The sequence below is a fragment of the Asterias amurensis genome, chromosome 3 (genome assembly GCF_032118995.1).
Source record: "Asterias amurensis chromosome 3, ASM3211899v1".
In the NCBI taxonomy this organism is placed as follows: domain Eukaryota; kingdom Metazoa; phylum Echinodermata; class Asteroidea; order Forcipulatida; family Asteriidae; genus Asterias; species Asterias amurensis.
The window spans coordinates 25,913,738-25,939,385 of NC_092650.1; the positions used below are offsets into that span (position 1 = coordinate 25,913,738).

Sequence of the window (25,648 nt, forward strand, 5' to 3'; positions counted from 1 at the left end):
GAAAGTTGCAACAAAAGTTAGATTTGATCAATCAGAATATCAGTTACACGATTGAATGTTTTGCTAAAGGACGGGTAAACTTCAGTACTTTGAAACTAGAATAAGAAGTACAAGTTCGAATCCAAGTCGAGCAAAACATCAACGTGAAGAAAAAAATAACATGTAAAGGTGACAGGTAGATCATGCCCTTAAAATTGTCTGTCTTTATCAAATTTTCAGTTAAAAAGTTCCTAAATTAATTCTTCCAATAAGAAGCATAAGTCTAGCGCCCTCCACGTCAGGTTTCCCGGTGCTGTTACTTTCTGAACTAGTTATTTATAAACTAATGTTCCCCTTTTGTATCAAACAAAATAGTTACAATTGTGTTCTTAACCCTAACACCGATGTGTAAAGTTCAAACAAACAATCCACAGGCAAATCATGCGAGTGAGATTCGAGAATCCCCCTTCTTTTTACCAAACTTCACACAGACCCAGTGTGACTGCCGATCAAAAGTTCTTTTTTTCTGAGCTTGATACATATGATTGTACATTATTTGATTATGTTGTAAATATGTATAAGTTCTTTACATAAATACATTTCTTGCGTTGCATCAAGTGCATGCTTACTTCGTAGACAAAGTATGAAACACAATAGGTCCACTCGTCATGTAAAGCGGAATGTTTGTTTCCGTTCATTCATTACAAAAACCTTTTAGAAAATAAACCGAATATCAAGAGATACAAAAGAAGCTACACATTACCAGTATAGTCACTCGTACGAAACTGATTATTTCAAAACTGGGCATCAAAACTGTACAATAAAGTGACTCTCTTTTTGAGCAAAACAAGATTAAAAAAAAAGAAAAAAGATACACGAATCGACAAGTAGCATTAGCATTTACTATTCATATCTGAACAAGATTTAGGGTTAAATACACTAATTCTTAAAGTCACCTGGAAATATTTAAAAAAAATTATTTCAAACATAAGAGTATATGCTTACGAACAATAAAACAATTTTTTTAGTAATTGTTTGTCACGATTTATATGTTTAACAAATATATAAAGTTGTTTGGGGGCTGACTCCGCCTACCCCTTTTGTGACGTCAATCGAGGCAGACTTTGCCTGCAATGCGTATAGTAAACACACGTGCAAAGTACATGTACGTCCAAGTCGTGAGTTGGTACATTTCAAAAAGTGTTTTTCTGCATTCAGCAGCAATACACCTTGTCGGCATTGCCGGAAAAAAACATTTTTTTTTTTTTTTTTTTTGAAACGTACAAGCTCACGACTTGGTTCACTTTGGTAAATGTCAGTCTTCTCAACATATGCATACAATAATGAGACTGTGGAAATTTGAACTGAATTGGTTGTCGAAGTTGCGAGGGAATAATGGAAGAAAAAACAAAGAACCTCAGCTTGGATCTCGAATTCAAATAAAATATTTTAGTGAGAAATAACTTCTTTCCCCAAAACTACGCTACTTCAGAGGGAGCCGTTCCTCACAATGTATTATGCTATCAGCAGCTCTCAATTGCTCGTTAACAAGTACGTTGTTATGCTAATATTATTTTGAGTAATTACCAATAGTGTCAGATGCCTTTAAACTGCAATCTTGTTGTCCCAAATACAATTCAAAGCCACGTCCTTCGTTTAAATAAGGCTACTTTGTTTTTAACATCTCTATTAAGGTTTATAAAATAAAACTAATTAACCACAACAAAACATCATTGCTGTTCTCATTTATTTTTTTATTTTAACGAAATGATTCAAATAACATAAGGCAACATTTTATGCAGATACAGCTTCCGAGTACTATCAACTAAAAAGCATGTTTAAAATCAATTTTATCTATCTTTTCGACAGGTCATGACACAAAAGGCATATTTTGTCAAACATTGGCGAGTCTATACAGACTGTGATACATTTGTTTCGAAATATTTTCACCTTAAAAAGAAACAACAACTATAACAACAATCATTCGCTACAAAGAGCGATGCATTTGTTTTTAACAATCACTTATCAGTAATGACAATCAGTATGAATACAAAGATCGATAACAAATATTAATGTTTCAGCATGTCGTAACAAAAGCAATATTTTACTAGCTGGATGACTTTAAGTTCCAATCATGGATAAAGACATCCATTACAAATTTAAATCGAATGCAATATGTGTGACTAAACAGGAGAATACCTAAATGTAAAGTTTAACTTCTTAAAGTATAACGTTTTAAACTAGCCGATGTAATAGACAAATAATCTCTACGGATTATTTTGGACTTTTATCTTTCGGGTATAGATTGAGTAAATACAACCAAAAACGGAAAACTTTAATCTGAACACGCACACAATTTCATCGTGAAAATATGAAAGGAAAGTATTTATATACAATAAAAGGTAACTCCTGGAAAAAAATTATGCAACCACTTCGACGTAAATAAAAAACAATACAAGATGTTCAACGTACTCTTTTCTTATATAAAAAAAGTTACAAATAATATTTCAGTCCATACGTCTTTTGAAAATGAGAAACCAGTCGAGTTAGACTGAAATCCCTAGGAGGGCGCTGTTCAGTGAAATGAAAAGCCACAAATTATGACCGTTTTCGAAACCACGCTTAGTGAAGTACACCGATTGGGTGTGGGCGTTAAACAGACAAATTTATAGCAAAACCTTTTGTCTCGTGGTGTTGTTTTCAACAGTTTAAAAAACCTTCTTGTTCCCCCTGTATAAATAACACTGTTCCAGAATGTTTAGTTTAAAACCTCCATAATTGTTTACTGTATGATATCCGTAAACACAAAGTACACTTTAACAATATGTCAAAAAGAAAACAAAAAAATAATTAAAAAGCTACACGCGGAAATTGATAAATTCCAGAAAGAAAACTCGATGTAGGGCCGAGACAACTCGACATTTCTGTACCTTATCTTATTCTAAGCTGCTCAGAAATCAGATAAATTGGAAGGAAAAACGATATTAAACAAAACATCGATCTTTAGTCGACTTCCTATTTTAGCCTCATTTCATAAGATCCCAGAAAGTACAAACCCAACATGAAACTTTTTTTCAGGGAGTACAATAAACTCTACTCTTATTTTCGTTTGTAAGGCCTAAAGATTGAGTATGAGTCTCGAAATAGGCCTACGAGTACTGTATGCTCTAAATGCAATTTAAAAAATTGCCCGTGGATAGAGATAATATTTACTTCAAAACTAACACTTGGCTAATTTGTTTTAGTAATCATAACACAATTTGGTTTCAATGCTAGTACCTTAAACATTACGAAGCTGCAGCAACATAAAAAAGAAAAGAACAACAAAATATGAACTCTTCTTGTAACTTCAGAATAGAAGAACATCAATTAACAGAAACAATTATGAACAATAACTCAGAACGTTATAAATTGAAAACGGCTGTGTGGCTTCAATATTTTGCACTGACTAAACCATCACATAAAGTAGCAAAGTGTTATTAATCCAGTAAAAATTAAAATTAACAACGGAAACAGTTTAACAGTACGTGCAAGAAGGCAACTCAATGATGTAAAATGCTCGAAATAAAACGCTTTTGATTTAAGTAATATGCATGACTAAAAATAATGTCTTCGAACAGGATTTAAACGCCACTTTAACATTACAACATCAATATGTAGAGGTCAATAATAATTAGGGCCCCATTTGAAGTTGCTTTAAGCAGATAACTTTCCTGAAAATTGTTCTGCTTAGCAGTAATAAGTTGTACCCACGGTTCATATGCGGACCATTTGATATGGTTCTCGGCAAGCAATCTGGGTTCGTGATCAGCAAAACGTGCTTTGCACTCAGCTTCTTTTTTGCGATTGTGCAGCTCTATGGAACTGGGCCCTGCATGGATCTAATGATCTACAAAACTTTGTTGTGAGTAATATTATTACTAATAAACAAGTAACATTACATCACTTCTTAATAATTGTCTACTTTATCCTGCTTTGAAATAACAATGTTTCAAACCGAATATTAAGGTTCAGCCTTTTCATTTTATCGATACACTATTTGTAGGCCTAGGGCCTATACTACTTTAATTGGATTATATGGGTTACAGGATACAGAAAACTACCGTTAACATAATGAACACGAATGAATATTAAAACAATCTATGTATTTTAAACCGACACTAGCCATGGAGTACAACCGAAGATGCTTAAAAAGTACTGAACATGTCTAAACAGACCAAAAAATCCACTAAAGACTAGGCATCTCTATAATGTACAGTGTATCTAAAACTACTCAAATATCATGATAGGAAGTTAAAGGATGAAACTATGTTGTACCAAATCCACCAGTAATCACAGATCAATGTTACAATAATCATGACGTCAGAAAAAAATAACCAATCAGAATCTCTTCTCTCAAAGGTTTTTGAGAATACTCTTAACTGAGACATATAGTAAAACTTTGTGATTATCTCAAGAGATGCATGTCACATTTCTCATATTTTGACTTCGCTCGTTACAGAATTCGTTTTACATGTTTACATTTCAAAACTCAAACTTAACTATTTCAAATATTATTCTGCTTCAACGATACGATCAAACTGTAGACAAATCTTGAATTAAGCAAGTACTTTATTTTATCTAGTTGTACTTCAGAAACATAAACACAGAAGTTATTAAAAACTTCTATAAAACACTTTAAATACTTTAGCTGCTTACTTAAATGTTCTATTTTCAGGAGCTTGTTGCAAGAAAAAAATAATCGCGTGCAAAAACAATACATAAGTCTTCATTTTTCTCTTTTCAGGAAATGTTGTAATTTAAATAAATGGATTGAAACAAACTAATGTTGGAATAGTTGCAGTGGTATTATTAAAACAAAAAAATAACATATTTTTATTACGCACAGGATCAGGAGGACCATAAAAGGCGCCGGTCGCTAACAAATCAACATGGTTGAAAGGACATTATTAAAAAGATCACTGCAAATACTGGGGTGTTAAACCGATTCTCTTAGTATACGTAATGTGACATGGGGATAAAAACATCATGTTGGTGACGTCACATATAGACACCAGGAAGAATCAATTTAACACCCCAGTGTTTGCAGTGTACGTCTTTTAAGATGGCTTTTGAAAGAAGACTTGGTCATGTTTTTTTAGTGATCTTGCTGGCAAGAAATTCCAGAGACGAGGTCAATGGCTGGAAAAGGCCTGTCGCTTTAGCTTGCAGGCGAGTTTGGGGAAAAGTGGTAAACTTAGCAGGTTGCGAAGTTGTAACAGGTCTTGAAAGCATCATGATTTCAAAATAATAAGTAAACTATGAAAGCTCATAGTATTGCAATGCATCCAAGTGCATGCATACTTCGTAGTCAGTGTATAGAACAATTAAAGGCCTACTTGTTTAGGTGGTAGACCTGTGTCATGTTAAAACAGAATGTATGTTTCCGGTAAAAAAAATAAAAAAATAAACAAGTTATTTCACTCGTTCACGAAAAACGTTCAGAAAATAACTTCATATTTACAAGTATAATAGAGTACCAAAGAAGCTACACATTACCAGTAGTAACTCGTACAAAAACTTATAATTATTTCAAAACTGAGCAATAAAACTGTATACATCAAGAAACGGACTCAATAAAGTCTCCGCTTTTGCTGAGCAAAAAAGATAAACACAGATACACGACTCAGCATGAACTAATTTCATGGTTGAACTACATATGCTTAAATACACAAATAGTTAAAAATCGGCCGATTTTATACTTTGTATTTGTAAACTAGGTTATGATATCTTAGTTCTGCATATCGCGAGACACAAATCTCACTCTACAAAAAAAGTCATCCATTTGATTGAATACATTTTGTATTGTTATTAGCACTATACTGGTGAGTATATTTGTTTATAACGGCTCATGTGTATAGGCAAATCTATCTTGGGACAATGCTTTCAAATAAGAATTAAGGCTAATACGAACATTGAACCGCAGAGACTAAAGAAAATAACTTGGGGAAAACATTATTCTTTGTGCTCTTAGGGTTAAATCAGAATCTACAAAGATTACGTAATGAAAAATTTTCGTTATGAAAAATGACGTCATGAAAAAATGGCGTCACAACAAATGACGTAATGGAAATGTTATCAGCGTTCCGATTCACAGATCATGAGATCGATTATGACAAAACACCATTACACACATGTACTTGTAACTCTATGATACAAGTAGCCTTTATTGAAATGTTATTTTTGTTTCACCAAAAACCATTTCAAAACTTTAGAACACCCTTATCCCAATGATGTCCCTAACAAGATCCAGCAATTCTTTGCAGAGCTGGAGTGCTATGCTGGATTCGAAGTCTTGATATGTCTGCACACTTGTCTTTGAGTTGGGATTGTCAGGCTGGCGTGGTTTGATGAAGTCACATCCAAGACGAATCAAGCCACCTACAACAGTCAACACCTCCCTGGACGTCACGTCTTGGTGTTGACATACTTTCCGTGCAAGAGATGTCAAGTCATTACTGCTCTCATCAGGACGACCGTCAAGACTGAACTGAGCTGCTTTGAGAGCCATTTCTGCTGCTTGATGGATCTGAAAGGCAATCCACTGTACATGGGTTTGCAAGTCACTATTTGTTTGTTCAGCATTGTGGAGATGCTCTTCAGCCTGTCGGAACCACAAACGTGCACTACGAGGGTTTGGTGTGTCCTTGCTGAAGGAAGGTGGAACAAAATGAGATGAGGCCCTTTGACTGGCTCGGGGTTGTTGCTCGTAGTATCTCTTCTGGTATCGTTCAGCTTCCTCTCTGTCCCTTCTTGCACCCATCTCCCACTTGGAGTACTTCTCTCGGTAGTTGCGTCCCTTTTCATGTCTATCAATTTCTGATTTCAGGAATTTAAACGCTTCATTTGCAACTTGTTCGAAACCGACGTTCTTGTCTGGATGCCACGTACGGTACAGACGCTTTATAACTTGTTTTGCCTCTTCATCTGGCAAATCAAAGGCTTCCTTAAGCTGATTCCTAATTTTGTCTTTGTAGTTCTTGAACACTTCTGGTACGCACCCATCAGATGGCATCGATGGAACTTCAGCTGTTGGGTCGCCAGTGAAGGAAACAACAGTCAGGTCAGGTTTTTCTTGAGGTCGGAGGAATTTATACAGTGCTGTTACCTTGACAATGATGGGTTCTTTAAGCCCGATGTCGATTTTGAATTGTCTGGACAACCCGGTAGACGCATCACTCCCGCCAACCTGTCCAACAATTTTGGCAAAAACTATTTCAGTAGACTCGTCTGACGGATGCTCCGACTCCACAGGCAAAAACTCTCCTGTTCCCAGTGCAGTGCACTCATCTACCGGAATGCAAGCATCTCCCAACGAACGCTCGTATCCCACAATGTCTTCTTCGTCGAACCGATTGTAAGGGTCTCTATCAAGTAGATGTCGAATATCACTGGGAACTATGGTTCCAGGTGCATTATCATCTGGCTGCAAAGCTCGTGTTGTGGTATCATACTCGGGAATTTGTGATTTGCTTAATACGCCATTCATGTCATTCGGAGTCGGGCACTGGAGAGCAGCTTGAAGAAGGCTCGTGTTGTCAGAATTAATCAATTGACCAATGACCTTATTGCAGCAGTCTGCAATCTGTTTAAACACCAATCCCCCTTTAAGTGGCCAACTATGCTCCAGATACACACAGGTATTGTCATAAAAAGCGTGAGCTGATGATAATCGGTTTGCAAGCATCTTTCCTTCGGAGTCAAACACACCAATTAGCAGTTCAATCTTGCAACGGAAGTTATCAAAATTCTGTAACTGTTCGATGCAGTGTTTTGTTTCTGCATCTGGCGGTTTATCTAGTTGGCGGTGAAGGAGTCTAAGCAGCACTCGTGTCATCTCCACTGAGTTCACCATCCTTTTGATATGTTCTAGATATTGACAATCTTGTCCAGCAGGGCAGTCTTCGTTATCTGCATGTACATTTTCATGCATCTCACTCCCCAGATTCTTAGGACGCAAGGATTCGGGAAGAAGCTCGATAAGACCCACCTCGTCATTGACTTCAAATCCATACTGCTTCAGGGGAATCAAAAACTCCTTGTCAGTAGAAACTAATTTCAAGTGATCCATCAGATGCGGGTCTGCATAATACAGATGTGAAGATTTCCTCATCAGATTTTTTGAATTCGGGAGGTACAGCTCAGTGACTGTTATCTTACAAGACCCTTTGGTGCTGTCAAGTAGTACAAAGAGAGATGTCACTGCAGTTTCAACTTTCTTATCTTCATTGGGAGTGAGGCGTTGATCTTTACATTCCCTCTGTATGGATGATAAGACCGATGCTAGTTGATCAAAAGAGCAACGCTCCTGACCCCCAAGAAACCGTATGAGAGTGTCGTAGTCTGCCAGATCCCTCGGTGCTTTGTACAAATACGGCCTAAGTGTCTTCTCTTCACGATCTGTCATATTGAACACCAGCTGATCAGCTCTGATGAGGACCTTTCCGTCATCTACCAAGCAAAGAGGAGTGTGGTATAAACGCTTCTTCAACTCGTTTCCGTGCTTTTGTTTACTTTCTTGAAGAAATGTCAATACCTCCTTCATAACCTTCTGAAAAGTACTTCTTATATAACGGGATAATGTGTCCTCTTTGTGGATGGCATTCTTTTCTTGCATTCGCCCACATACATTTTGGATATGACTCAGTGCCTTATCGAGAACAACTTCACGAGCAATGCCAAGACAATCGTGCATGGTGATGTCTTTCTTAACTTCTGCGTATTTTGACGGCACAGACCAACCGGGTAGAAGCTTAACGACTGACCAGACAAGATGAACGTATTCTTCTGGCATTGATCCTCGATAGGCGATGAATGGATGCAGCTCTTGACCATCAGATACAGCAGGATGAATGTCGATCAGTTCTTGCTTTATCGGAACTGATGGAACAAACTTGATCTCTGAAATTCCACGTAGGAAGGACACATCGCAAAGACTCTCATTAAAGTGCAGCTCACGTGTGAGAACTTTAGCTCTGTCAAACAGGTTATTCAGCTGACTGGTACTTTTCACTGCATTTGCTTGGGATTCTATTATTTTGGCAAACTTGACAAACAGCTCCTGAGTGACTTCATTGTGAAGACCGAGCTTAGTGAGAAAGTGCTTCAGTATTTCCATCGATTCGGGTAGTAGTTCGTTTGGGTCAACCATGGCTTTGAAGACTACATTGTATGGATCAAAGAAGTAATCCACATTTCTTAATGTGCCCGAGCTATCAGGAATGAATGCGATTTGAGATAGCTTCTCAATAATGGCTTTTTGCACACCAGGAGGAGAATATGGCAAAATGTTGTCATTAATTTTCCTGAGATGCGAAACCTTGGACTCCAGGGTGAGTAGGTTGAAATTTGGAAGTATGAAATTCAAGTAAATCTCAGCATGTGTGATGGGAGAAATACCAAGTATACCATAAAACAAACCCAACTGCCGACTGGGATGCAAGAACACACAGTTCAGATGTTTCATCCATTTTCTAGCCTCAACGTCTAGTAAGCTATAGCCTTCAATTGTATGGTAGTGTTCGTAGGACTCAAGACTGATCATTTTGTCATCTAGCCGTTTGAAAATTGACAACTTCTTAATTGTTTGGATGTTGTCATCAGAGAAAGACTCGTGGCCCTCCTGAAGGTACTGGAGCAAGGTGTTACTCTCGATAGGTGAAAGATTTCCAATCTCACTGTCAGTCGCCATCATAAACTTAATCACATCTACAACCATCTCTTGGTTGACAGGCAGGGCTAAATATTTTCTCAAAAGCCCAACTAAGTCAGATCGTGGAGGCGGCGGCATATGTTTCATCGAAAGGTCTGGAACACCCAACTTCTTCAGTACTTCAGCAACCCTTTCACGAGTTGGGGTATCACAGAAACCATCAAAGAACAACAAGGTTTTTGACATTGCAGGCGACACCAACTTCCCTGTTGTAGTAGGGAATAACGGCCACTCCTGGATGGGCTGGAGGCATGATTTTGCGTTTTCTACATCTGTTTCGCTGTTAATGAACTTCCACATGTTGCTCAGCCATTTTGCAGGAGGATGTCCATTTCTTTCTGGTGTCCACTTCATGTGATGAGTACAGCCTCGCCAGTCTTGAGGCAGATAGCTTCCCATGTGCACGGCAAGTTCAGAGACAGTGAACTTCTTGAAAATCCCACTGGTATAAGCCTCATCTTCTGATTTATTTTGTCGAAGCCAAGTGGAACACAAATGGACAATTTTCTTGTGAAGAAACAGTTGTTTCAAGTTGGGAAGCACATAACAATGCGAGCTTACGTACAGTCCATCTAGTGTAGTAAACACTCCAACCTTGTTGTCGTTCGTGAGACGCAACGGTAGACCATTCAGATCAATTGGCTGTGTGATACCCTCAAGGCAGTACTTGAACATCGCAGAAAAAGTATCCATGTCTTGGAAAGCCGTACGATTTAGAGGAACTGGTGAAGACGGATCGATAAAAGGGTTACATGACAGGTGCCTCACAACTGCCTGGGGAGACACAAACTCTGCTTTGATGCCACAACCTTGGAATGCACGACACAGTTGTACAGAACTGTTTAACAAGTTGAAGCCAACTCTTAGCAAGAATGTTCTCAAGATGGTGGACCATGGTGTTTTCTTTTCAGAAGGACCTGTGTGCTGTGGAGCATCTTTCAATCTCAGGTCATTAAAGTATGCATGGCTTGAAGCAGTGTTGACATGGTGGAGAGTTATCTCTAATTCGCTATCCTTCTGACGTGCAACAGGTAGCACCTCCAAGTTTTTCTGACTGATGTACCGAAGTGTAGCCTTGGCAAGTAAACGCCATTCGTCTTGCACTTTCTCTAAATCTTTGGGGAAGAGATCATCATACCACGAAAAAAGGAGCACAGACTGAATATCATTCGTCCTACACTCTTGAAGTATCCTAGTACCTGCTTCCTCTAACAATCTAGCATAAGCTGGAGCAATCACACCAGTGATCAGTTGACTGTTCCATTTGTGAACTAGTTCACCATTATCATCTTTGCTTCCCATCGATTTGAACTCGTTGCCTTTAGAAAGATTTCTCCTGGATGAATCAAGTTCAAACATGCCATTCACATGCACGGGGAGTTTGGTGTAGATAGGTAATGGAAGAACACAGTATGCTCTGTGCATCTGCTGCGAACTCCCAAATCTTTCTTTACTCATACGTGCTGCTACGCCTCCCCTTGGAAGCTGAGTATTGGAACCTCGACAAAGCTCATCCCCTTCTTCACAGCCGACCATCTGAGACACCATCCATTTTTCCTTGCAACCATGCGAGTCTTGTATATCAAGGCGGTACACGTGACACAATGGTGGAATGGCTTCATGGGGATCACTTTTGAAACGCTTCACATGTTCTGCAAGCTTGGCACGGTAATTGTTGTCCTTATCTGTAAATGTCGCATTGGTGGAATATTTCTCTACCAGTTTGTTGGTAACCTCATCAATGCATGATACTGTGATCTTCTTGATGTTGTTGAGGAAGAGCAAAGCTTCATCTGAGACAGTCTGAAACTCCTCAAGCAAGGCTTTAACTTTACCTGGTCTAAAGCATTCATTTGATATGGCAGAAGGCTTTTCTCTGAGTGGGAAGCGAAACATTGTTCCTTCAAGATCATTGAATTCATCTTCAAGATATCCAGACACCATGTCAGGGAATTTCTGTCTAAAGTCTTCTTTTGTATCATACATTCTGCCAGGACAGGATGAATCTGCTCTTGCAGTATACTTTAGGAGAGGATCAAACACACACAGGGTGTCCTTGTTACTCAGGAAACTTGGACAATCTGTAAGATGGTACACAGCATTGAAGCCAATTCCAAATCGGCCAGTAGTTGAAATATCCTCTCTCTTACCACCAACCCCTACTTTCTGAATTCCCTTGATATCTGCTTCAGTGAAGGATTTATCATTGTACACACACAGTGCAGGAAGTTTTTGCACCTCATCCCAGGCAGCGGATACGACTTTTTCTGACTGGTGCTTGCGAGGATCATACACAAAGTGTATTTCTGTAGCTCCAGCGTCATCAGCATTTTGTAGCAGCTCTTTGAATACGTCTGAAACAGACGGATAAGACCTCAAGATATTAGAGAGGCGGTCTGTCAACTTTTCTTTTTGACCAAACTCGGATTCAAAACCCTTTGAAGAAGAGCAGTTCTCCAAGTTCATCTGCTTGGTAGTTTTGATCCCGATAGTTTCTGCACCATGTTGTGATACAGAAGGATGGGTGTAGTTGCTAACGGCAGTTTTTGTTACCCACCGCATGTCATCATAGATTAGATCTGATGGTCTTCGCAAAACGCAATGATCATCCAATACAAACATACCCTGTTCTTGTAAATCTGGGTAGTTTGCGATGTTATCTTGATCCCCACTACGACCCTTTTCGAGGATCGAAACAACTTCTGTTGTCATTGTCTTTGCTGTCTTAACGGCTACTTCTGTGAGAGGATTCTCCTTGAATTCTTCTTTCAAACTGTGCAGATTGTGAAGGAAGTCATTGATATCAAAATCTTGTTTCACCCCACAACGGAGCAACAGTGTCTCCAAGCGACGTAATTCTGCAGGAACTTGAAACAAATAGGGTCCACTTTTGCCAGTGTACTTAAATGCAAGTTGACTGCAAGTTCTAAATGCACCTTCACAAAGAACAAATTTGAGGGAACAAAGCTTTTTAAAATTCCGACCTGTGACATTATCGCTGCAGAATGCATCTTGGAGGAATGAATATATTTTGTGCGCCATGTGGGATGTCTGTTGTGTGACTGTCTTCGTCCCATTAATCAGACTGTCAAGCTGATTTATGACGTCACTGACAGAGACTTCTTTTTCACGAAACCCCAAGAAGCCTTTGACGCTTGGATTCACTGCTTCAGATCCAAGTCTACCCTCATCAAGTAATGGTTGGACAGAGCCAATTAAGAACACGTGTCTGGACTCATACAGAGAAGCTGCTGACATTAACTCCAAGTCGCTCTTATACCATACAGACGAGTAATCATTGGGCTTTGACAACACAGGAAGAAACTCTGCATTCTGGATTCGTTTCTTCTGTTCAGCTGTGGGGGTATCTGGACTTCTCAACTTGTCAGTGATGAACCTCAGAAGATTTTTAATCTTCTGCTCATAGTCTCTGTTCATACGGATTGACTCAACTCTTTCACACACATCATCCCAGGGTAGATCATCAAAAGCCATACCTAGTTCTTTCAAGGAGAGAAGGCGGACCTCCCTGCGGTATTCCTCGCCGTGAGGGAAGCGATTGTCATCGTCACAGTACAAAGATCCGATAAGTGTATTAGGATGAACTAACCTATCAGGAGTTACAAGTTCATCTTCATCTTCAGAATGAGGGATGCAGTCGGTATTCTTTAGATAAAAATCATACTCAGTAACTCTTCTTTCACCAACACGAAGATCTAACAGATGCAGGACAACAATGTCTCTGTGACGAGAATCAATGGTGCCTCCCTCAAGCATTTCAAAGAAAACTTCTCGAAGAAACCGACTTACATTGAAGGTGTTTCTTTGACAAGCAATGCTAGACAGCACGTCCGGCTCCAACTCAACCCAGCTTCGGGGGTAAAGCTTCTGACGTAAGAGTGTAATAACGCTGGCTTTCAGAACTTCTGAATCAGATTGGTCCCATTCAGTGAAGAAACAGCCATTCACTGTAACCCATTGATTGCCATTGAATATCACTGCAGGTGCACCTTGATCACTGCCCAATATATGATAAAATGTGTCGACAATGGAGCAGAAATCAGTTGCACACTTTGAACCTCTTGGCCACAAACTCTGGAAATCTCGTGCATCAACGTCATTTTGGCTCTGCAAAGTTTGAAGATCTTGGAGAAGATTGAAAAGTGCACAGGGTAAGACTGACTTGATGAAACATATATTCCAGCGTGCTTCGAATTCACCTGTTGTCGAGGACGGTTTGCTCCAAAGCTGGCGGCGATTGGGCTGAAGCAAGAAATTGCCATTGACATGAAAGGGAAGACCTGTTGAGACTTCAAGTGGCAGGTAGCTGAAAGCTTTACCATCAACAGGTTTTGGTGCTAGTCCTTGGACACCGGCGACTAGTTCAGCTGCGACACCACCACATGGGAGAACCCCGGCCCTGCAGCCATCAACAGATTCTGCTAACTGTAAGATTTCACCCTGCACCATGCATGAACTGATGATAAATTGAGAACATTTTTTCTTGATTTTGTTCGATGCATATGTCTCCTGAGTGACCTTCACAATCATTGTTGTCTCTGGGACAGGTAAACTGGAGTCCTCCTTGCATGCTGCTGTTGCCGCAAGGAGATTGCGTTCTGTTTTCATGCCTTCTTCTCGACCTGAAATTGAGCGAGGCATCTGTTGCACCCTCTCCAGATTAACAGACATCACTGTATTCATTTCACATGGGTCCTTATTAGAACCAAGCTCATGAACACTAACATGGACAACGTTTTGAGTGAAGAGTAGGAGGGTGGAGGAAGCCTTCTTCAAAGATTCTATCAGAGGTTTGACTGCGTCATTTGAATCAAAGACACCATCAGCTAGTTGGTTGTGCTGTTCATTGGCTTCTTCGGGTGTACGTAGTGGTAGTCTGATCAAGGTGTGGTCAAATCCAGCAGTAGATGTTGCAAGGTTGCAGCCAAAGATACCATTGTAAGGCTGGAACTGGTTTGGATGTAACTTGAGTGTTCGGATATGACTTGGAATGGTCAAATCTAGTTTAATACCAGGCTGCCCAGGCTGTATACGAGATCCAAGATGTGTGGTTCTAGGATCACAAATCAACACATAGGGTCCGCTGACTACACTAGGGACATCTGTGAGATGATAAACTGAAGTGAAGCCCAATCCAAACCTCCCAACTTTATCAAGCCTGTGTTTCTTGCTCTGTGATGCTATACTGCAGATATTTTTGATATCTTCGCTCGAGAATCTTGCGTCATTATAAGCCCAGATCGACGGACCATGACATGCTTTCATTCCACTGCTCAGAAGATTACTTGCTGTTTCTTCATTTCTGCGCCAATCGATGAGGAATTTGACTTCAGTGGCTCCTGCATCATCAGCATTCTGGATCAACTCCTTGAAGATGTCGACTCCTTTCTTGTACATATCAAGATTACGCTTAATAGCATTTACTGTTGTCTCATAAGGACCTGCTGCTTCGTATCCATAATCTAAAGCCTCAGATGGAGCATAGACAAGGCTTAATGGCTGTACACCCAAACGCTGAGCCAAATCATTGGATATCGACTTATGGATAATGCGTCTGTCAAATTCTGCTTCGTCATTCTCATCCGAAATCTGTTTCAATAGTCTCTCCTCATCTACGTATAGACACGTGGATGCTTCCAGCATATGGAGACAAATGCCACTTGTTCCTAAAGCCCTGCAAGGAACCAACAGGTCTGACGTCTTGGCATCAAAATCTGGTAAGGTTGTAATGTATCTCAATATATTGTGAACCTGTTCTTCGTCACTTTTTACGCATCTCTTATCACATACATGTTGACCTGCATGTTTCATCTGAATTTGCGACAGAACCACGTTGAGGCAATTTTCCTGAAAAGTTCGTTGAACTCCCATTCGAGCAAGGAAACCATCATAATATTGTTCCATAGTGTCTGGTACGGTGAAGAGGTACGGTTTAAGGTTAATCTGAAGTGTCCCAGCAGTTAACGCCATTTTGTCAGGGGTTGTAAACCCTGCGCCATGCCATACCCATGGTTCTGAAGTGATAATGGTCGGGAACAGGTGAGTCAGATGCTGGTCTGAGGCTCTGCTCAGGAATCCATATATCTCATGCACTGCATTGGAGACAGTAGGTATCCCGACTGGATACTCAAAGTTATCTGCAACATTCTTCAATTGGTGCACAACATTGTCAACCTTTTGGTAGTTTCTGGGATCAAGCTGTGCACTCCAGTTGAAGACATTCAGTAGCTCTTGTCGAATACCTTGCATCCTGATGAGAGGAACCACAGAACCTTGCAACATGGCTGACTCAATCAACCCAACTTGACGTGGTGAGTACAGTGTGTTGTTCTTACCATACCAACCAGCTGAGGCAGGGTACTGAGATGGAGATGAACCCTCGCATGGAACCCAATTCAAATCTTCGAGGAACTTGTGCAATGGTTTAGTTATCCTGTTACTGGAAACATTCTGAGTTAACAGGTGAGGAAAGCGGTTGATGTGGTTAAGGATCACTTGTGCTCTTCCAACGTCTGCTTGTCCCAATTCTTGCCCTCTTGACAACTCGATTGCCACATTCAACAGTTCACTAGAGGTGACGCAAGATTCATTCTTCAGACCAACCCGTTTCAGGTGATTGAGAAGTTTACCCTTTGAATATTCCTTGACTGGAAACACATTTGAGGACCCAAACAGCAATAAAAGCTGATCACTTGGTTCAAATAGCTCAGAGGGACTTGCCAGTCTGAGGGACTTGTCAGTGGGTATGAACTTCAAGTGCTGAACTAAACCATCATATTGTTGGTTTGCCAACACCCAAGACATAATTGTCATGGATTCATCTTCATAGTAGAATCCTTCAGCCACAGCAGGTAGGATATTATTGGACAGAAGTTCAACGGCTGATTCCTTGTGGATACCCAACAGAGTTACTAAGTTGTCATCAGAGCTGTCCTGGATGATGATTCGACATTTCTTTAGACGCTTGATTGGGATCCCGTTGAAATTGCATGGAACTGATCTAACGCCTTGCCCTGCTGCAATGTAACTGTTATCACTTGTTAAAAACATGGGCAACAGTCTCAACAAATGTATTCGTTCAGAGAAATCTTGCCGTAAATTGCCAAACAAACGTCTCAGTTCGTTTTTATCACAAGGTGCCATGTTTGCTACATATCTTTCTATGTTGACACTTTGTCTTCGAACATTTAAGACACTCAGCACTCCATCAGGTGTTGGAAAGTGGATGTAGTCGGTCAAAGAGGGGTGCCTCGCAATGAACACAGGAAGATCATCACGCAGTACAACTACCCCAACGCCTTCAAGAAATAAGCAGACACGTTCAGTCAAATCAGCACCCCATTGCTGATGGGTGCGATATATGATACAATTCCCCTGCAGCTTGGTGAGAAATGTGTTGTTTAGAAGGGGAATGAGTGGAATATCTCTGAATTTCTCGAGGAGGGTTTGATTCTTTGTCAGCCAGTTCCACATCTCAGTCAACCATTGAAAGGAGGGGTGTTTGTTGCATCCTGGAGTCCACTGGACTTTTACTTCTGTCCCTCTAACCCAAGTACTTGGAAGTATTTGGTGAAGTAGTGGAAGTATATCATCGACCTCAAGGTTCTTCAGCTGAGTGGAGGATACTACTTGTGGAGATTTCAACACTGCTGGCATGTCACTTGCAGCAAACCTTGCCTCTGCATTTGGAATGAGACCACTTGGATTCTTACTGCTGGCAATGTACACCGTAGGTGATCCTTTCGAAAACAGAGTAAATGAACCATCCTGTAATGGAAGTAGATAGAGATTGGTCAGATCAGATTGTGTGTCACTCGTAACATAGTCTAGAAGTTGAAGCTTCTCAGCTAGTGATAGGTATTGGAGAGGATCATTCCGGATACATGAACGAACAACCGAGGGTGTTATCCCTCGGTACTGGACATCTGCCCAGCTAAGAGATGCAGTAACATGGCTGGGCAGTTGTGCAATTGCATATCCCTTATGCTTTAGTATCTTAGTGAGCAGAGGGTTCTTTTGGGTGTCCACGTATACCTCTATTGCCTTCATCCAACAGCCACCATTGTGATCAGTGAAGAAAATTGCATCCTTCCCTAGAATCTGAAGTGATGTTTTGACACCTGCTGACCACTCCTCTTTGATACTCTCCTGACATGGCCAGGCTCTGTAGACATCATCGGGTCTGACTGCACCAGTTGGTTCTTTGCTTTTCTCTATTGAAGCAAGAATCACTTTTCTGTAGACATCAGGAAATACTTCTGTTGCCAAAAGCTTGTTCCATATGGCATTCTTGTCATGCTGAGACTCTCGATCTGGCCATTTAAGGCTCCGACGGTTGTCACCCAGGCCAAAATAGCCATGAATGTGGACAGGTAAACCAGTTTGCTCACTACTAGGTAGTGGCAGGAAACAGAACACTCGACCATCACTCCTACTGGCACCTACTGAATCCTGACGTATGCCGACCTGAATGGCTAGACCCATCCAGGGTACTAACTTCAGATCATCATCACTGATGAGTTGTTGAAGTTGACGTGAGGTGTTTTCTGTCTTTATGGCATTCACTGTAATGAATCTGCTGGTGGAAGAGTCTGCACCTTTCTGCTTCTCTATATTCATACACGTCACCATATGAAAGTCTCGCATACATGCAAGACTTCCAGAGTCCCTTGGAACTTGTTTCAAGAAATCCCCTCTCTGAACAGTTAGTTTTTGACGATCACCAGTAGTAATATGTACTTTGAAGATTTGTCGCGGCTGCTCATGAATACCACCCCTTTCATAAACTTCAATGGATTGGACATGTTTTAGGAACAGTAGAGACAGCTCAGAATCTGCTTCAAAAGACCTGAAGAGGTCAAGCACTCGTTGGTCGTCTGTGTACACATTCTTACTGATCTCTGAAGCCTTTGTGCGAAGTGGAAACCGGAAAATAGTTCCTTCAAAATGACCATTCACAAAACTGGATTCAGCACAACGGAATAAGTCACCAAGAAAGGGAGAAAACTGCCCTCGAAATTTCTCCAGCAGTTCCGCTTTAACGTTCCATTTCTTACCTCGTTTTCCGACATACTTGGTGTTGGTTTGAGGATTGTAGTTGAAGTACTTTTCCAGTGGATCCAAAAACCCAATCTTCTTTCCACTTAGGATGCATGGAAGGTCTGGAAAAAGATTAAGGTACAAAACAATTTAAAGAAAGATTGTCAAGTTAAAATGGTGAAACTTTGGGCTAATTTAAATTCAAAAACAAGCTGCCCTTGCTTACTGTGTAATTGTAAGCTTTGAGACCTTGTAGCAAGGAACCTGTTTAGGTACAATGGGTTAATATGGTTTGTTTTGCATTTTTCACCTATGTTTTCTACTTATGTGTAAATAATAACAAAAATCAGGCCTCGACCTCTACAGCGGCCACCAGCGGCCATTGCCGCGATGCCCCAGCCAAAGGCCGTGAAGCCCTTTTAAAAATCACGTACCTTACGGCCACTTGGCTGTCGTGCCCTTTTCCATATGTTTCATAACATTATTTATTCGAAAAAGTTATTTAATGTTAACATTGTGACCCATTTAATTTATATGGAGGTAAAATTCGGAATGTATGATCCCGCACACTAGTTTTTCACAATCCTGCTTCTGTGCAATAAAAAATGTGTCGCGAATGTGGCATGGTAACCATATCAAACGTAGTTGAGCTGTTTACTACTAAAAACGCAGCACCAGACTACTCCAATGTATAAACTCGCTACAAGTCCCTACATTAAATTACGCATTTTCGCACTGATTTTGTCCATTGAGATCTGTATTTGTAGCGGATGGGGCGGGGGAGGCGCGCGGCCGGGGCTGGATACAGTCTATGTTTTTCCCCCTGGCTATTTCGCTGGTGTCCAAGGCTTGTACTTGATTAATGTTTGTGACCCACCACTACCAGTGATCTGCCTGCCTTGCGACTTTGTTTTTCATTGCCAAACACATGTTTGTGTACACACAACAAACGTGGAATTGTAAAACGTCAAACGGCAGAGCCCTAATTTGGCAATCATCATACTCCATCAAGTTAATTATTGATTATTCAGCATGCCATCCCACAAAAGATGCAAAAATAAGCAGGGGGGCGAAAGGGCTAGAGTGGTAGCAAAGTGCCAACTTTAGAAACATTTTTAATTAGGTACGTTTGTTTACTTTTTTATAGTAATTATTTAGCGCAGTCTAGCATGGCATAAACGCCGGCATGCAAAATACAACTTAAAGGTTTAGCTAAATGCTAGGCCAATTATTTTGTGCTAAGGGGTTGGGGGTTCGTTTTTAATTTTCTTAATCACATTTAAAGAAAAAAAAGAAGGGAAAAAAAAGAAATAAATATTTTTCCCAATCATCGGATTTGGCTGAGCCTCCGGGTTGTTGGTGTTTGATGGGGGTTGTTGGCGTGGGGTGGGTTGGGCTCGTTTGTCTTGCAGAGTTGGGGTAGTGGTGAGCCAGAGACTAATTGGTCTTTTTTCTTCAGATTAGCACGCAAGGAATTATCTTTCTTAATATTTTTTCTGTATGATTTTTTTAACAATTCTTTGTTGTTGGGCAATGATTTGTTTTCAGATGACCAGAAGGGAGTTTAATAAAGTCGATGAATAAGGGTTAGGGGGTAAGTTAATTACTGGGGTAATCCTTTGCAATTCGAGCGCTGCAAAAAAACTGTAAATAATTCAGAAACATATTTTTAAACTTTTATTCAATTTCAGCGACAATGAAATAAATATGGGTTGGAAAGTTGACCACAATCTTGAAATCAGTGGAAAGTATTTTAACATAATCATCAACAAATAAAAGTTTGAAAATGGCCTTGGTGCCCTTTTAGTTGGCCTTGGTGCCCCTTTCTTTTTGAGAGCTTTTGAGGCCAAGTGGCCTTGCCCCTCTGAAGCTAAAGGTTGAGGCCTGAAAAATTGTAATTTATTTTTATATAAATAGCCCTTTGCACAACTGAAGGGCGCCTCAAGCGTTTTGAACATTAATACCCCTTGTCACTGGGCCATTTAATTCATTCCGGAAACCGTCTCAGCTCGCTAAGGAGTATACAGCCTGTTCAACAAATGTGCGCTACATAGCTAACCACTAGGACCATCTCTGCCCTCACAGGTACCCATTTACTCATTACGTCTCACGACCCAGGCTCGAACCCACCCTCTGCTGAACAGAGTCCACGAATAAAGCTTTTACAATTTAAACCATACCAGGGCCCAACTTCAAATCGATGTTTCTTGGTAAGCAAATTTTCGTGCTTATTGTAGCAGAAAAAAATTACCAAAGTGTAAGCAAATATCACAGGTTAGCAAGAAAATAAGGCAGCCGTCTTGCCTGTTCACAATGGATTTGCATTGTGACGTTTTCCATGCCAACATCATGCAGTATACCACTTAAAGGTTAGCAATCCTTTTATAGTCTGCTTATACGATTAGCAGGGCTATGAAATGGAAATCTAACAGTTAGTACAAAGTCGCCTGTTTACAGCTCTTCAAATGAAGCCTTTTTGCTTGCGTTACTTATATTAATTTTAGTTCCACCTTTCAATGACAAATGGCAGACAAATGTTGTCAAAAATAATCAAGCTGAGAATTAGCATGTGAACTGCAGCTGCAGTAAGAGTGATTTCTTTTTAAAAAAATACAAAAATGTATGAAGTTTTTAGGTTGCAACTTTTTGACAACATTATGTTGCTTTGGAGTATTCTAATATTCAGGTCAAACTTTTGTTTTCTAAATAAGATTGTTTTTGCATAATATAGCTATGAATTACATCCATTTAATATTATTGGAAGCACAGTGTAATCAGTTCATTTCCCAAGTTCTGTCAAAGGCATATTACTTGGGTGGGAATCGAACATTGACAAAACGTCAGAGAGGGAGACAATGAGCAGTTCAGACTCTTTTGTATAATAGGAACAGATTTCAACTTTCCCCCATTTATAAACACACCTTTTTAAAGGCACTGGATACTATTGGTAATTGCTGAAAATAATTGTTAGCATAAAATTAACTTGTTAGCGATCAATGTTGAGATGTTGATAGTGAAAAAAACCATTGTGAGAAATGGCTCCCTCTGAAGAAATTGTTTATCACTTTAAATATTGGAATTTGATATTTTAAAAACCAGAATTTGATTGTGAGGTCTCGAATTCAAGCGTCTGAAAGCACACAACTTCATGTGACAAGGGTGTTTTTTCTTCCATTAATATCTCGCAACTTCGACGACCAATCGAGTTCAAATTTTCACAGGTTTGGTATTTTATGCATCTGTTGAGATACACAAAGTCAGAAAACTGGTCCATGACAATCACCAAAGGTGTCCAGTGTATTTTAAGCAAACAGTGTAGTTTAAGCAAACAATATTAAGAGAACGAAGAACACTAACCTGTCAAGTGATAGACAGAGATGAAACCCAGACCAAACCTCCCAACCTTTGTGAGTTCATCAACCTTTCCACTCTGTTCCGGATGTTGGATGTTGTGCCAGTCCGGTTTTTTAAACACAGCATCGTTGTAAGCATACAGGGCTGGACCTTGGAACTGACCGAGCTCACTTGTCCAGAGTTGATCCTTGGAGTGTTGTGACTTATCCAATAAGAAGATCACCTTGGTTGCCTCAGCATCATCAGCATTTTGCACAAGCTCCTGTTGAATAAATGCAAAACAGAAATAGGGACTTAAGTATATTTGCAATAGGAAGAAGAATCATCCAATGTTATATCGTTTTTTTTTTGCACCGAAGGCGCTCCATTTCATTCCTTCCTTACTTTTTCATTACTAGCTCCCTGGAGTGTATACAGCCTGTGCAACAAATATGCACTACGAAGCTTAATTATTATCTGCCCCTACAGGTATCCATTTGCGCCTGTTTCAATATAAGTATTTAAATAAATTTAAAGTGTCTTTCTCAAGCACACAAGTGTCACGATGGGTATTCGAACCAACACTGTGCTGAACAGAAACACCACAGCTTGAGTTTGATGCTCTTGACCGCTAGGGAATGACACCCTAAGTCAATACACCTCCCTATTGTTCAGTAGAACCCGCTTTTTCAGCTTCAAAAATGCTATCAACTAAACCAACTAAGTCATGTGACCTCTACCAGAGTTTAAACAGTTAGGAAACGTTTTTAATAACGGTCAAAGATCAAATTAGGTCGTTTGTTTCAATCACTTAAAGATGCTATGTCAGATTTTTGGCCGATTTGACCCACAAATTTTGATTTAAAATTCAATAGGTATTTAGATGGGGGTCGAGAAAGTTACAAGCTTTCATTTTAGCCATTGTTAAAAAAAAGTCGGCCAATTATTAGTAGCAGTGAAATAAAGTGCCAAAAATTAGTTATTGTCGGGATCCCGACAATGGTTCCTGACCATTCAAAGTAAACGTTAAACTGTTTTTCGTTAGAGCGGGTGATACTCTTTGAAATATCATTCATTCAAAAACTATATTTTTAAATGTTTGTGGCCAAAAATCTGACATAGCATCTTTAACCAAAATTAAGAATCCCGGTGAGGTCCGAGGGAAAAACTTGAAGTCCCATAAGATTGAATGGTGTAATGGTTTAAAGCCCCCAAAAAGTTTGATGGGTCACCCATCAAATAAAATGATCTGTAACTTTCGGTACATAGTAGTTGACCTTTGACTTAGCACAAAACATTCCTCTTTGTTTCACAGCTCTTGTTTTGTGCTTTCGATCACGACACTGTTAAAATAGCAACAAAGGGGTATCAGAGTATCAAACATTACAATTAACACCTTTTTAAAGTGAGTTTATAGACTAAGTGACTTGTTGAGGATTTTTTCTATTGAAAATGAGTGCATCACAGAACTGAATTTGACATTGGAGCACCTCTTTTGAGAGGTTTTAAAAATCTTTATTATAGACTCCTAGGAGTCCCAAATAAACATCATGTGAACACAAATATTTTAACCAGTAATCCAGCCCCCCCCCCAAAAAAAAAAAAAATATATATATAATTGTCAGGGCAATTCCCCCCCCCCCCCCCCCCACCCAAGGGAGTATTTCATCAGATAATATGAAATACTTGGCCTACCTCATTCGAACAATCATTCTTCTTCATGCTATACTGAATACACACGAATCAATAGGATACCTCTGGTCATTAGATAAACCCACATTTTTGGCCCCCTAAAATGGCTGACCAGTCCTCAAAGGAAAACCGCACAATCTAGGGAGAAAAGCTTGAATCAGTACATCATACTTTTAAAAGATATTTCCATCCATGCATACTATCCCCAAGCACCCCTATCAAAGGCACCGTCTCCCTCTAAGAGAGACAACAAATCACATTTTCACTCAAAATTGAGAGGTCATAGATCTACAATGTCTTCCTTGACATTGCAATTTAATACAAATGTACTCTTCATCCAGTAAAACATACCTTAAGTATCTGTCCTCCCTCTGGATACTTGTCAAGAACTCGCTTCAGGTAGATGTGAAGAGGCGGCAGTTTCTGCCCAAAATCATCTGTATTGTCATTAAGTAACAAAATATTGAATCAATAAAGGCAGGATATTGTCTATACGTAAGCCTGTTTCAGACATGCACACCAGCGTCTCGCTGAACCAAACAAATCAGGAGCTACTCAAAGTCAACTGAAATAAATTGAGTTTTCAGATTTATATAGAGCACTTAACATTCATTGGCTACGCTCATGAAATGATCAACATCTAACACCAAGACTTTTCAAAATCAGTCCGAAAGACTGCAACAGGCAATCTTTCGACTCTAGTCGCTTCAGCCCCTCATTGTTTCAGTAGAACGTACATAATCCAGAATTTGGTTGGCGCGACTCTGGAGCGCCTGTCTGAAACAGTATTAAGGTGATTGTCAACTACCAGGTATCTCACTCATACTCACAAGGGAGCTGGTATGGTAAAGAACTAAATGAAATGGCCCAGTGTGATCATCATGATCAGGGTATGTTTGAGCGCCTTGAGAGTCACACCAGAGTGACCGAGTTGAGCACAATTTAAAGGCAGTGGACACTATTACTCAAAATAATTATTAAAATAACTCCTTTCTTGCCAACGAGTAATGGGGAGAGGTTGATAGTATAAAACATTGTGAGAAACGGCTCCCTCTGAAGTAACGTAGTTTTTGAGAAAGAAGTAATTTTCCACGGATTCTATTTTTAGACCTCAGATTAAGAATTTGAGGTCTCAAAATCAAGTATCTGAAAGCACCTTCGTGTGACAAGGGTGTTTTTTCTTTCGTTATTATCTCCCAACTTCGATGACCATTTTGAGCTCAAATTTTCACACGTTTGTTATTTTATGCATATGTTGAGATACACCAAGGGAGAAGAATGGTCTTTGACAATATTATTAACAGTGTCATGGGTCTTAAATATGAAAACCCTAATCTTATAAAAAAAAATTATCTTTATTAGTCTTCACATACTTATTCTAAACAAATCAATAAACTTACCATCACTTGAGTCTGACATTCTCAGTGGTACAACAGAGACCCTTTCTGTCAAATGTTCCACTGTTTTAGAGCATGGTAGGAGTGTACAATGCTGTCAATGCTGCAGTTGAAATAATAAAATAATCAAAATGAGGCATTGGGACCAACATTAAGGGATGATGTAAAAACCAGTCAATACTATGTTTGCCCATCTAAGATATTATGCCCAAGTTTCACTGCCTGTTCCTCTATATTCACAGCAGTATTAACAGACATAATGGGTCATTTGAAATATGTTGATTTAATTTTCTTGTCTTATTTTGTCATTGATGTAAATGTTTCTTTGAGGTATATATAGGGCAGTTAGACTTTAGGTCTTACTTATCATAACATTTGTGCTATTACTACAGCGTCATTTTCGCAACCGTGGTTCTTGAAAAGCTGTTCGTTATAA

The 25,648-nt window shown here is 39.7% G+C and overlaps 1 protein-coding gene across 1 annotated transcript in view; it reads right to left on the reverse strand.

Moving 5' to 3' along the window:
- Positions 1 to 883: 883 nt before the first annotated feature.
- LOC139934699 (sacsin-like) overlaps positions 884 to 25,648 on the reverse strand; it is a 36,444-nt gene continuing 11,679 nt past the window's right edge. Inside the window, exons 2-5 of the mRNA XM_071929064.1 lie at positions 25,216 to 25,315; positions 24,167 to 24,252; positions 22,148 to 22,406; positions 884 to 18,912 (exon numbers count right to left, since the gene is read on the reverse strand). Coding sequence (XP_071785165.1) covers positions 6,230 to 18,912; positions 22,148 to 22,406; positions 24,167 to 24,252; positions 25,216 to 25,234 — 13,047 coding nt within the window. The 5' untranslated portion in view covers positions 25,235 to 25,315 and the 3' untranslated portion in view covers positions 884 to 6,229. The remainder of the gene's footprint in view (positions 18,913 to 22,147; positions 22,407 to 24,166; positions 24,253 to 25,215; positions 25,316 to 25,648) is intronic.